At 41.8% G+C, this 14986-nt stretch overlaps 1 protein-coding gene across 1 annotated transcript; it reads left to right on the top strand.

Moving 5' to 3' along the window:
- Positions 1-892: 892 nt before the first annotated feature.
- WNT16 (Wnt family member 16) lies at positions 893-8913 on the top strand (the record flags this gene model as incomplete). The annotated part of the gene is made up of 3 exons (XM_029086323.1): positions 893-908; positions 1394-1680; positions 8449-8913. Coding segments are annotated over 3 exons (768 nt in total), but the record flags the coding sequence as incomplete, so codon positions are not given.
- Positions 8914-14986: the final 6073 nt, after the last annotated feature.

Here is a 14986-nt window from a genome sequence, read left to right as displayed (position 1 = left end):
GGGGCTTCTGCCACCTCTCTGGGCAACCTGTTCCAGTGTTTCACCACCTTCATTGCAAAAAATTTCTTCCTTATATCTAGTCTAAATCTACCCCCTTTTAGTTTAAGACCATTTCCCCTTGTCCTGTTGCTATAGGTGCTATGAAAAAGTCTGTCCCCAATTTGTGTAATCTTCATTTTATACTACAATACAACAGTGAAAAAATCCAAACATCAACTATGAAGCTGTAAAATGAGCAATAGAAAGTGATGCATATTCCAAAAAAAGAAAAGAAAAAACCTAAAAGTTTACACTGCTATGTGTAGTCATATGTATTGTGTGTTAGTCCTGCTGTCTAATGGGAAGGACTGTTCCTACAAACCCATAAATGAGTGCCAATGCTAACCTACGAAGCTTCACTAGTATGTCCCATAGAAGCATTTTATGATGGTACCAGCACCACAGACTAATATGAACAGGAGAAACAAACAGGAGCTTTTCTACCCATGAGCAGAAACCTGGGAGACTGGAAACAGCAACTTGTTTTTACAACAATGAAAATTAGTACAGTGAAATTTTAGCTGCAGTTAATGGCCAGGCATTGATTTTCAGTTTGCTTAGAGGGTACACCTTGTTTAACATGGTTTAAAGATTTGCTCCGCGTTGTGCCAGAAGTCTCAGAGAACGGGATTGGTTTAAGAGGCCCGGGCAGGTCCTTCCATGATTTTTCTGAGATATAATAGGAACAGTTAAAGGCTTTTTATGCTGCTGTCTTGCCTGTGGCCAGCCTATTCTAGAAAAAGCACATGGTCTAAACATTCTTGTGCCATTCCGATTTCTGCCTGGTTTAAGATTCTTGGGGCTGTTTGCAACCTTTGTGAGTTAGAGCAACCTCAATATTTGCTAAATTTAGCATGAGGTAAGTTCTGGCGCTACACCAAAGTAACCTAGGATCATGACAGCTTCAGGTTCCTCCTCTGAGATCTAAACTAACCTTTTCTTCAAATCAATATGAATAGTGAAAAGCAGAGTGGAGAGTAAGGGGGTTTGGGTGTGGTTAGTTTGGGGTTTGATTCTTTTAATTATTAAAACTTAATTGCCTTGAAAGTTTCTGTGGCAAATAAAGTTCCCAACCAGATTTAGAAAAGAGTTACCAAAAATCTCATGGTACAAGCAGCCAGAAACAGCACCATTAATAGCGTGCTGGTCGTATGAAGAGGCCCCAAAGTCTTTTTTGGGTGTGAATATCCACTGCTTTAAACAAGTTAACTCTAGAGACCAAGCTGTGATGACTTTAAACTTGCAACTGTTCCCTTTTAATAATAGTCTGGTTTGAAAAATCACTTTCTACAGCTCCTCCAGGAAGGTAATCAGAGGGAGTTATGAAGTAACATGTTCGTGCCTTGCTTCGTAGGCACGAAGGAGACCGCATTCATATACGCTGTGACGTCAGCGGGCCTCGTGCATTCGGTGACACGATCGTGCAGTGCAGGAAACATGACGGACTGCTCCTGCGACACAAACCTGCGGCATGGGGGCTCGGCCAGCGAGGGCTGGCACTGGGGTGGCTGCTCGGACGATATCCACTACGGAATGTCGTTCAGCAGAAAGTTCCTGGATGTGCCCCTTAAGAACACAACGGGCAAGAGCGGGAGCGGACTGGCAGCAATGAACCTGCACAACAACGAGGCTGGGAGGCAGGTATGTGTCACCATTTGGAAACAGGAACAATTGCTTGTTCACCTCCATTGACAAAATGGCATCAACGAAACGAGGCCTGTCCTTGACTACAGGAACAGATGGGACCAATGGCAAGAACAGCACTAACATTGCCAAAGCAAACTGTGTACAAACTCGGAATCAGAGCTGGTTTTAACTAACTGACAAAGCTCCACAGGTTAAAACAAAATAAGAATTAGATCTGGAGTGCTAATCAGAGTTATCTTAAATAGGTATTTGATATTCTGTAGCAAACTTGAAATAATCTTGTTGTCAGCATAAGACATTAGGAGTTTTTTCACTGATTAATCTGTTACTCTCATGACCTGCATTTTTAATTCTTTCCAATACTGAATGAGCAGGCAGACCATACACGAGTCATCATTACCCATCCTCAGTTTGGGGTCCGTGGCTGAGAGTGGAAGTCTAAAATCATTCAGAGAGGAAATCGAGAGCTAATGTTTTCTTTTGAAAGACAGGATGGAAGTGACACTATTTTAAAGTAGCCCAGTGGTTAGGGCACACATCAGACAATAGAGAGGGGAATGGCTTCAGATAGCTCTTCTTCAGCCCAAAGGGCTTCAAACCCACAGTTGCAAAGGAAATGTTGGGGGGGGTGACATTGTGTCCTCTTGTCCTTTTCTGCAGCGGTTGATAAATGGGGACACAAACAGCCAATATAGAGCGATGTGAGTCTGTAATCTAGTGCTTGGGGCTTACATCTCGAATGACAGAGACTTGGATTCTGGTTCTTGCTTTAAAATTACCTTCTCTGCTTTACCTTAGAGTTTTTAACTTTGTGTTTAATGGCTCTCTCTGGCCCCATAATACTTCAAATTGTTCTGCTCAGTGACACAGCTATAACTAAAGAAAAGAAATGGAGACCCTCTGGTTTTGACTACACATACTGATGGACTCCATTGTAACTCAGTAATTTCCTGTAGCCAGAAGCAGCATCAGTGGGTTTTACTGAAAACAACTTTCCCATTCACTATAGATGAGGAATAACCATAGTAAGCCATCTAAGAGCCATGAGTCCACATCTTTGATGTCATGCAACTGCAGTATTTTCTGTTACTGTTGATGTTGAGTGGTACCTCTTACTGTACATAACTTCATGAAAGCAGAGTTTTAGACTAGTCTGTCTCTGGGAATGTAGTAGCATCTGGCCCAACAGAATTCCTTAGGTCCCGAGAGCCTTTCAGGGTTTCAGACTTTTAACGATAGAGAGCTCTCCAACAAGACTCCCAAGGCATGCTGTTACAGACTTACTTGGTGCACACGATCCATACACCCATTTCTTTTACAAGACACTGTGGGGTTTTGTTTTTTTTTTAAAAAAAACCTCATCCACTGCAAGCCTGAAAGGCCAGAAGACCCTCATTTCACTGATTTTGTATCAATGGTGTAATTGTTACTCATTATCTTGGAAGAAAATATGCAGAGTATTTAGTCAGCTTCCATGTATAAATATTTTGTAACTTAATGGCATACTGTAGGATAAAGCAAATATTTTGACCACTGTCCAGAGTGAAAGATAATGTTTATTGGTCATACTTGGGATTTTTATCAGCAATATTAGCTGAAGTAAAGTTTAGCAGAACTCTTCATTTTTGTAGTTTAAGAATCCTTAACTAGGAAGTGTTGGAAAATGTTGACCTTCATGTTTTAGGGCTTACAATAATGATGTTTTGCAATTTGGTATCTTCTGACCTTTTGTAATAAATACTACCATATTCCTGGTTCTGTGTCTTGCAAGAGCAGTCTTCCAGGGTCAATACTTCTGTGTTTGTTTGGAGTTACTAATGGAACTAGTATGTGCAGAATTCTCTTGTTCCTTTCCTATTTCTGTACAAAATGCTATTTTACATTTTTACATCTCATAGTTAAGTCCAAAATATATGCATTTTAAAACAGTGAGAATCCTTTGACTGAGTTGTCCACTGTTTAGGATACTAACCTGAACCTCAGAAGATCCAGATTTAATTCCTTATTCTACCACAAGATAAATGCTCATCATCTTTTATCATTGTATTTTTCAGTGCACTTAGATGTGTATATGTGTGTTAGGCACCTCTGCTCCTTATATAAAAGGATGAAGGGAGTCAGGCACTATGAGGTGACTATTATTGTGTTAGTATTTTTTTTTACTGATGGAAGAATTCTACTCAGTTTTCCACTTGTGGAAATTTATTTGATCTGCAAGACTTTTGTTCTCACATTGAAATAGCTTGGCTCATCAGAGATTTTGTTCTTACTGATACTTGTGAGTTGGTAACAGACCCACCAACAGTCTGCAACTGTTCTTAAGTGCTGTGCCACCAGTAGGACTTGTGCTTCTCTTCATGCATAGTCCTATTTGCTTTCAGTGGCTTAAAGTTCTACCAGTGGCTTAAATTAGGCTGTTTGATTACAGGCATCGTTTCCCATTGCAAAACAAGTCCTGGCAGCCCCTGTCTCGCAGGTGAGAACAGTGCCTGCAAACAGAGAGCTTAACTTGGAGATATTAAGTACTAATTCACATTAAGGGGTATACAAACTGTGATTCCACTGACACTCTCCTTCACTGCAGACCAGTCTCTGTTTTCTGCCTATCAGCCTGTTCTAGCCACATATTCCCACCCCATGCCACTGCCTCTGTTAACTGCATTGGATGACTGAAAGGAAGTCAGTTTGTAAATGATCTTTTTTTCAGCTAAGTTTTTAACACAGACCAGTGTTAAGCGCTGTATCCGGTTCATCCCTGAACCCTGGACTCTTGTTATGGTAGTACCACCAGGGCTGAGGGCAGCAAGTGGCAACAGGGGCAAGAGGAGCTGCTCGGGGGAGCTTGTGGCTGCACGTAACAGTGGAACCAGCTCAGTTCCACACTGATCATTTCTCACAAGCAGTCAGTCAGTGAGTTTCATGACCAGCCTAGGAAAACTGAAAGCCTGACCCAGCTTGCAAAGGACACATCTATCCACTGTTTCTGCCAGTAACAGTGCTTATCTGAAGTTCTCTGTGGAATTTTGTTCCTTGGGGACAATCCTCACAATTTCCTGAATAACTGAAAAAATTCACTATGCGAAGCTAAAGGTGTGAAACAGAGCACTGGTTGTGGAATCACTCTGGTAGTCACACTCTCAGAAACTCTGTGCATCGCTGTAACTCTGTGCTCTGCTGAGACACAGGCATGTGTTGCAGCCATGTCCAACCAAAAGACTGAATTGGTTCTATAGGCACCACCTTAGATTTGCTTGCAAGAAAACAGCAAGAGAAGATTCCTAATCCCTGAACTTTGCCCGATGTTCAGCTACAGGACTTTGTTCATTAAAGTTCATGCAGCAGCCTGAGTTCCTGCGACTTCTTTTGTGATCAGCCAAAGCAAGATGTCAGCTCCCTTTGCTAGCGGTAGAGGCAAACCAAAATATGTTGGAGTCCAACCAGGACACTTGCCCATCCTAGCAGCTGGGAAGCAGCAGCCTGAGGTCATGCACAATTGTGATGACACCGTAAATCATTCTAAAACATTCTCTTCATTTGAGAATCCTGAGAAATACAGAATAAAAACAGAAATATTTGTTGACTACTAAGGATGTTCTCAGTGCTTCCACACTCAGTCACATTTGTAGTTCTTGCATTCATCTGATCATCTAATATATGCTGCATTGTTATATTTTGAAATCAAGCTAAGACTCCATCATCAGTTTCTGCTCCTGTTTAGAAACTCTGTCTCCCTTTAGTTTTCATTAATTCATCCTCAGAGAAAGACTCTGAGTGTCACCTGCTGGGCTACTAGCCTACATGGAAGTAACTCACCCTTAGCAGCAGCAGACACGTCCAGTGCTTGCCCTGACAATTTCTGAATCCTTCTGCCCCTTCCAGATTTGGATGAGGCAGAATCCTTCTGCCTGATTCTAGCAGACTTGGAAGTACATTTCTTTCCCCATGTCAAATTGTGTATTTTTCCTCTGTTGTTTCTTCCCTAGTTAGTACCCCGTCATACTGCAGTGAAAGCAAGGATTACATCTGTAACCTTATAAATCTTACAGCACGACATGATTTCAGACTACTTTGAGAATCCAGTTACTTGCCTTGATACAAATAACTAATCATTAGAAATTGGAAAATAATATCAAATCCCTTCTGATTGTAAATTGTGTGTAAAATTTATCTTTTTTTATTGTGTTTCTCTTTTCCTTGACATTTTATTAGATTATCTGTATTCTAACAAAGACTTTCTGTCCTTGGATCTCAAATTCTCATCTGCCTCAATCACTGTTAACATCTTGATTATGTATATTCTGACTACCCAGTGATTTCCTTATTGCTGGATTCTTGAGATACAAGCACAAGGTCAAGCCTGTCTATTAAACAGAAACTAGCCTGTGAAGGAGAGAAGATAAGTATAAGAATTATTACCAGTTGATTTGCCAGTGGAAGAGTCTCTTTGTGTTTTGGGGTGAGGGTCTGCTTGTTGCAGAGTACTTATCTCTTCCAGGATAAAGAAAAGTCTCCAATCCCAAAAGCAATCCACAGCACTTGGAAATATTTCCTGTACCTGCACGTCACTTCACCAGGTTTGGTTCGCAAAGGCTGGTGACTGTTCTAGGTCAGGGCATACACCTGCTCATTCTTGCTAATGGTCCTTTGAATGCCTTCCTTGTTTGGCTTCCATAGTAAACTCTACCAACAAATAGGTCTTGTTCGTTCACCAAAGATGTGACTCCAAGCAAACACTTTGGTCATGTGTATTTTTAATAATGTTTGTAGAGTTATATGCAAATACTAACTTGGGTTTGTGTCAATATCTTTGGGGCAGAACATGCCAGGGGGCCTCAGCTCCTACTGAAATCAATGGATTTAACCATGTTGGACTAGTCCCAAACTTTGGTGACCACATGATGAAAAGTCCCAGTTTTACACACAGGGTAGAAACAGCCCGTTTTATCTATTCCATGCCTTGGCTAGCTCTGAAACTTTGAGGATGGCATTTGTGCTGCCTGAGCTACAAATAAACAGTCTGGGACTTGAGTTTATTTCTGGTCCTGTATAGGGTCAGTAGGGCTCGGTAGGATTTCAGGGCTCCAATCTCACTGTAGAATCAAGGCTTAGGAACAGGCACAATGAAACTACTTTCTCAGGAGAAACTAGAGTAGGGTGTTAGATAGATTTGTCTTGTGTTTTTTAGTTCCCTATAACAGTTTGAGAAAGACATAGATTGACAGCAGTTGGTATTTGTGGAGGCTGTGGGGTAAGTGAAGATGTGGGCTGTGGGGTAAATTACTAGGAGTTAATTTAAAATTCATGCTTTCTGTTACATTTCCCAATTGCTTTGATTGTGGAAATTAAATATCGGGGGAAAGATTAGTAAAATGGAAGACAGTAACATGGGCTTTCCACACCACTAACCAATGGCATGCATAAGTCTACAGGGTGGCTCCAGAGAGTACATTAATGGAAAGTTAAAACAAAACAAAACACAAATTATGATATTTTGTCCTTTTACTGTATCTGTGCATGCAACAATTTTTCTGTGCACTTTTCCACACACTACTGTGAGATGTGTCACAAGTCTGATTGTATCATTTTATACTATGACTAATAGATATTCCAGAAAGAAGTACTATATTGATTGTCTGCTGACTATTTGAATTGTAGTCCCAGAAAAAGAAAGTTACTTCTTGTTTACAAATTCCAGTGCTTTGAGGCTTGGTCTTCTATAAACTGAGCCAAAATTCTTGTGTGTTACAAAAGCTTAACGCGGGCTGCAGATTCTCAGTGTTGGTCAGACAGTTATTGTTCAGCCCAGTGCTTGCTTCTTCATGGGCATGGAAAAGCAGCCCACCTAGAAGTATTTTAATGTTGGTAATAACTGTGTGAATTTTACTAAAACATTGAAAGTTATAAAAGTAATATGAATGCAACTATCAAATTGTGTTAAATAGAGTCATTATGCAACTGGAAACACTAGAAACCCATGATAGTACTAATATGCCTCTGTTACAAGAACAGGGCTTGATACTGTGAGAAGCACCTGAGATTTACTCCAGAATGCCTGGGCTGAAGATACCTCTGCTGAGCTATAGTGGCTCCTTTGATAGACTTTCTGTGGAGCTCAGAGGCATGGGCATCCTCCTGCTCTTCCAACACAGGTCTGCCCCGAGGTGCCTCCAGGCTGTCCACTGCGCTGCTTCAGATGCTCAGCCACACTGCTCGCACAGTCCTCAAGCCGTTCCCATGGCCTTAGTTACAGACTGTGCTGTGAATGTTTAGTGATCTTGATGGTAGCTGCAAGGCACCCTTAAAATGTGGTGTAGACCTGCACAGTAAATGTCTTCCAATGCAGGAACAGTGCCATTACTTGCCTTGTCCCTGCTTCTCCTCCTCCCATTCCCCACGAGGGCCATTTGCATTCCAGCAGTGGGAGGAGTGACAGAGAACATGTCCTTTCAGGTATTTAGAATCCTCCACAATGAAAAGCCAGTGAGAAATAGAAGCTTCATTATTGTGATTCGATATTGCTACATTATTGCTATTGCAAATTGCAAATGCAGAGCACTTCTGAAGATCAGGCTTCCTACAGTGGGGGTCTGGAGTTGGGAACCTGATTCCTAACATGTAACCTCCTGGGCTCTGGCTTCCCCACTGAAATGGCAATGGCAGCTGTAATATTAAATACTTTGAGACCTCCGTGTTACTGATGTCAGGCAGTACTCCTAATGAATGAAAGACTGTATCCAAATGTCATTCTCCCTTTGCTTTCAGGCTGTAGCAAAGCTGATGTCAGTGGATTGCCGTTGTCACGGTGTTTCTGGGTCCTGTGCTGTGAAAACTTGTTGGAAAACAATGTCCTCCTTTGAAAAGATTGGCTTGTTTTTAAAGGATAAGTATGAAAATAGCATACAGATATCAGACAGACTGAAAAAAAAGCTACGCAGAAAAGAGAAAAGCCAGCGAAAAATACCAATTGGGAAAGAAGACCTGCTCTATGTCAACAAATCACCCAATTACTGTGTTGAAGACCAAAAATTGGGGATCCCTGGGACTCAGGGAAGGGAGTGTAACCGCACCTCAGAGGGACCCGATGGCTGCAACCTCCTCTGCTGTGGGCGTGGGTACAACACCCACGTTGTCAGGCAGGTGGAAAGGTGTGAATGCAAGTTTGTCTGGTGCTGCTACGTGCGCTGCCGGAGGTGCGAGACCATGACCGACGTACACACTTGCAAATAAGATGAAGTCCAGAATGCAGGGCCAAGCCATTCCGCACTGTTTGGTACACACCACAAGGCGTAATTACCCTTACAGTGTGGGGGGATCAGCCTCAGGGGGAACGGGTATTGCCAAGCAACGGGTGGTTCAAGCATTTGGTGTATGAAAGAGCAACCAAGTGAACAGCAGCCTGCATGCAGGGGCAGCTAAAACAACACAGAAGGACTCCTGATTACACGTTGAAACCTGTAACTCCATGAGCAGGGACAGACACTAAAGTTTCCAAGTCTTTAACAGGCATAACATCCTGAAGATTTATGTGGTCAGTAGGTACAGTGGAAAAAAACTCAACATCGCATTATCTAGAGACTAAAGAATTAAGAGGGCGTGTAAGACACATTAGATATAATCCGTATGCCTGTATTTTTAAAACTGGGACTAGATGATCCACTAGATGGTTCATTTCTGCTTTAGTTAAAAAAAAAAAAAAAAAAAGGATAGAGGAAATATTCTGCTGTTGACCATGAAGCATTTGCTTTGTGACCATTCAGAAAGCCATCTTCTGTGTAATGTGCAGAAAACCCTCTGGTGCTGAGAAACATGCGTGACGGCAGAGAGCTGGGCACTGCCTGGGTGGATGAGGATGGTCCATTGGTGTAAAACAAGCTGTGTCCAGAGTAGAGGGGCTGGAGCACATCTTGCTGAATGTGAATGGTGTAACAAATAGCAACCTTGGGATTTTTTATAGGTTGTCTTTCAAATGCACAAAGGTCTGAGGATGGACAGGAAGAAACACAGTTTGGTATTTGATAGAAATAAAATCCTTCACAGGCAATTTCTCATTATCTGAATGCACAATTTGTGAGTCAGCCTGTCGTCACCCCACTGTTGGACTATAGGCAATAACCTACCATGTTCAACCATCTTGCCAGTGGTTTACCAACATTTTCACCATTAACAGTATGAGATGCAGTCAAAAAAAACCTGCCATAAAGCAAAAGATTTCTTAAAACATCGCTTTCTCTTATAGAAGCAACAGCTAGAACTTTTCATTAGGTTACATCCTAAGTAAATTCAGTGCACAATATAATTTATGGATTGGCTCACACCACTAAAATATTTAAACTGTTATTGATAACATTTTCTCCCCCTCCATATGTTGACTTGATTTTATTTTACATCTGTGAAAGGTTGTTTATTTTTATGCAATGATTTAATACCTGGCTTAAAAAGCATCATTTGAAAGGATTTCTGGTGTTTAAATGTGCAAAGACCTATTTTTGATAAGACAAGAAAGTTTATATTTTGTAAATATTTAAATTATACAAGTTATGTAAAAGGTTTCCAAAACTAATGTGATAAGATGACAGCCTTTGACATCTGTTGGTTAAATATTTGTTATTCTTGTAGTAGCCTTTTTATTTACATGTGCAGGGGGAAATTAGTCAGAGAATTACATAAATGGTTTTTTTTACCATCAGGGTGGTTTTAACTGTTGCAGTTAATACACAATGATGAGAAACACTATTATTTTCTAAATGATCAGTTAATTAATATTCTGTACACTTTAAAAAATTCTTTTCAATCCAATTTACAAACAGTAAATCCCAGCTCCAGTGTAAGTGCAGAGCTCCCACTGACATCAAGGGGACTTGCATGGGGTTGCAATCCCTTAACTTGTTCCACACTAACAGTCAGTTTTTAGAAAGAAATCTTAGACAGTTTGGTTGAGGCTTTCAAAGTTGCTTTCAGGAATTAATTTCCTAGTTGTAAATTATTTTCCCATGAAAGATGGTGACCAGATTCCCTGTTAGTCTTTATCAGATATGTAGGTCAGGAGGAAGCAAACAAAATCTTCTGTGTTGTGGTACTTCTCTGCCTTATGTGGAGTATCTTAGGGACACCAGTTCAGCAACCAAGTCATAGAATCATAGAATCATAGGGGTTTGAAGGGACCTCAGGAGATCAGCTAGTCCAACCCACCTGCCGAAGCAGGTTCCCTACAACAAGTTACACAGGAAAGCGTCCAGGTGTGTTTTGAACATCTTCAGAGATGGAGACTCCACAACCTCTCTGGGCAGCCTGTTCCAGTGCTCTGTCTGCAAGTTTATCTGGAACTTCCGGTGTTCCAGTTTTTGGCCATTGCCCCTTGTCCTGTCACTGAGCACCACCAAAAAGACCCCGGCCCCATCCATTTGGCCTCTGCACTTCAGGTATTTATGGACATTTATAAGATCCCCTCTCAGTCGTCTCTTCTCCAGGTTGAAGAGTCTTGCTCCAGGCCCCTAAGTCCTTTTTCTGGTGGTTCTTTTTGGTCCTTCCCTCCACATTTGTCCAGTCTGTCTCCATTGACCTAGCCAGATAACTATCTTGAGGCCACAAAATCTGCTATGGGAAGGGTGCTTGGCATGCCAGTCACTGTCACAGGAGGATTCAACACCTACCCCTTGAAAATCTGGATGGGGAGGACACATCCTGGTGGAAGAATATGAAGAGAGTTATGAGCCTCAGGTTGTTCCCATCTTCCAATGATGAAAGTAAACCCACAGGCTCCACAAACCATGCCAGAGCACCTATTGGCAGCATGGATGGGACATGCTACTGGTCACCATTGATATGAAGGTGTTACAGTGATCACCTCTCTCTCTTTCTGAATCTGCCCTATGTCAAGCCACTGGCAGAGGTGAGAGCCTTGGTGCTCTACATGAGGCTGCTCCTAGTGGTGCTTCCACTGGGTTCAGTACTGAGGTCACCACAGTTTTGATGTATGGGGCTCCAGCAGGAACGAGCTACTGGGAATTCAGTGTGGAGACCAAGATCTTCCCTTGAAGCAGCCTCCACCTGTGTCTAAAAACTACCTTAGCTTTTACAGAGTCTAAAGCTTCTTCTATGCCCAATGTGTAAAGTGAGGAAGATGGCCAATATATTTCTTGGTACGCCAACTTCTGGTGGGGTAGGAAATGGGGAGAAAATGGTCCTAGGTTGCTTGGCCAAAGGTCAGTTTCAGGTATTTGCCAAGGAGAAAAATCTCAGTAGGCTGTTTCTGTGGGTTTGAAGGGGAAGGGCACTCACATCAGCATTGCATGGAGATGTGGGGCAGTCATGATACAGCCAACACAATCGGGGTGTCTCTTGCCTCCTTGGCTAGACAGTATTTGACACTGTGTTATTTTTGAAAAGTCATCTGGTTACAAAAAATATCTTTTTGTTCTTAAATGTTGTTAATAAAAGATTTTTTTTCTGGTTTTGTGGCCAAGAAGAGTTTATCTTTTCAAAGAATGACAAAAGACAATGAAGAGAAGTGACAACACACGTGGTTTATGAAAACTACAGTGGCTGAGCAAACAGTGTAACAGGGGTTTGAAGCTTCACTGGCAGCAGAAGGACCCATGATGTCTCTGAGAAGCTGGAGAGCTATTTCATGGGAGGTAACATTACCCTTTCTGCACTGAGGGCAGAGCACTAGTGAGAGGAAGCATATGTGGTCTGAGGGGCTGCTGCTTGTCCTCCTGCTGCACTAATGTCCGGGGCTTAGATGGGGAAGCAGAAGCAAAGTTGAGTGAATTGGGGAGACTGCAACATGAGCCCCTCTCTTCACCTATCTCAGCTGAAACTGATGTTCAATTTAAGCTCCATTGTAACTTATCTGAGTTACATCCATAAAACTAGTTCTGGGTGGGCAGCATCTGTAAAAGCAATTCTGGACAGGATCAGGATATGAATATTGTTTAGTAGTAGCATCAGGGCTAAAGAAATTAGCTGACACCTATTGCAGTATTTATTCCACAAAACTGCCTTTACTCCTTCCACACTCTGGAAAAGCTCTCCTTGGGTGAGAGTGAGAAGAACAACCATCTGTAAGACAGCATGCCTCCTTAGCTTTCAAAGAGCAGCCTACATATGTCATATGTGGTTCAGATACTTTTGTGGGTTTATGGCACTGGGATGAATTTCATTCATTCAATTTAATAGGGTGGGATTTTTTTCCCAGTTGTGGGACTGGAGGATCAAGGTTGTTGACTTCGAAAACATAGCTTTGTAGTACTCTTGTATAGCTTTGTGATAATACATCCTTTCTCTTTGAAAGTAGCTATGTATGCACTTATCTGAGCTAGAGAGATTAGAAAAAAAAAAAAAAGAAAGAAATTCACAGTCTGAGTGGGGGAAAGGTTTTATCTCCATCCTGTCCCCTTACACTGCCCTTTTATGGATGGAGCAGCAGTTTGTGAAAAGTAGCAAACCTGTGAAAAATGCCACAAGTTTACTTTTTGAAGAAAGGATAATTGTAACCTTTTCTGAAAGTGAAAATGATATATTCCATTTTGAAATCAGAAATACATGTGGACTGTCTGTGTGTTTGAAGAGCAAAGTTGTGTTGTTGACTGAAGTGCTGACAAGCTCCGAGGAGTTACTGCAGGAATACAGCTGGTCAGTCTGTCGACTTGCCAGCCTGTGCACGCATCAGCAACCAAGGAACATCATCTTGTCCTTGCCTGGTGGAGATCCCTTGTCAAAGGACATGTGGTAAGTGGAGATTGTCTCCATTGCTGTCAAAATGTCTCTGTGCTGGGCAGCACTTTTCAGTGAATGACAAGTATGTAAAATGTGTGTAAAGCAAACAGCAACAATTAGCATTGGTCATGCAGAGGAAACGGTGTCAAAAGGACATTCACTTTGGCTGAGGTTTCTCATGGAGCCAAGGTGCTTGATTTCATCAAAGGATGAGGTTTTGTAAGCTAGCAAACTTGACTTCAGGGTGGTTCCTCATAGACTAAAACTGACATGGCTAGGTCACGTAAAATGCTGAACCAGTACCAACTCACTCTGCTGGCTAACATTCATTAAAAACATGTAAAAGGATCATCCCGCTGTGGCAGACTTCATGCCAAATGAGGCACTGCGTGTCTGAGTCCTCTAAGGTATTGTAGATATCACACAGGGTGGAATATTGGGAAGTATCAGAGTGGAATAAACGTTATTATTTGCTCTAGATAACCTGCCAAAAATGCTAATTGTGAATCCTTTCCTGACTGTATCACATCTGTCCTGCCAGGTAATCTAGAATGCCCAGAACTAGTAGCAGAAGTAATGGTGAATGTAGTATCGTGACTTCTTTTCATTTCATGCAAGGATTTGCAATAGGAATTTTTAGGATTTTTTCTTACTTTAACTTTTTTTTGCTGTCAGTCAATTGGCAGAGGCAGACAATAGCTAACAATGCCTAATTGAGAAACAGGGCTTCACACCCATACATCCAATGAGTGTCACTAAGGAGGGTAGTAATATTCTGACTGTAAATGGGAAACTGGAGAAATTACTTTCTCAAAGTCACTTGAAAAAGCAGTGGCAGACTTCGGTTTAAAAAAAAATTAAGAATAGGCAGGTCTCCTGATTACCAACCAAATGCTTTAGCTATGTGGGCACTGCATTTGTTTCTCAGCCTGTGTAGTTTCAGAACTGTGTTTTGCCAGGTGGGATGTATAGTAAACATCCGAGCTGTGACTACTGGGCAAGTTCTGCTGCAGAGCCCAGTACAGGTTTTCAAGAACAGGCAAAGACTAAAATAATCAGTTGTCTAAAACTGTGTATGCTTCCCCCCAAATGACACATTCATTGTGAAGCGAATGGTGTCTATGAACTGCACATTAAATGAATACTGCAGATAATTAATGCTAAAATACCCATGCCTGTCCCAGAGTCTGCTGATACACTGAGTTGACAGCTGTGTAATTCCACAGGTAATTCTGTTAAATTACTAATGATTTACTCAGTGGAGAATGAAATGGGCATTAATCTTCTCTGGCCATTGTGTCAGCTCTGCAGGGCTGGAGGTATGGTAGCAGATGGGAACATGAGACTGCAACTCATTTCACAGCTAGCAGATAACGCTGACTGGAGGTCCCTCTGGCCGAGGCTGGAATTTGGATGCCAGAGCTGACTGTAAATAGATGGCCTTCGGTGAAGGGGAGCTATCACTTTGTTTGCATAGCAAAGAGGTGTAATGAATAAAGCATCTAGGAGAGTGAAGGCAGACACACATACACAGTTTAGATGCACTAACTGAATTAGAGAAAGAGAGAGGATTCATTAGAGG

This window comes from Antrostomus carolinensis, unplaced genomic scaffold (genome assembly GCF_000700745.2).
Source record: "Antrostomus carolinensis isolate BGI_N321 unplaced genomic scaffold, ASM70074v2 scaffold5708, whole genome shotgun sequence".
In the NCBI taxonomy this organism is placed as follows: Eukaryota; Metazoa; Chordata; class Aves; order Caprimulgiformes; family Caprimulgidae; genus Antrostomus; species Antrostomus carolinensis.
The sequence above is the reverse complement of the archived record's forward strand: the minus strand, read 5'-3'. Positions and strand labels throughout refer to the sequence as shown.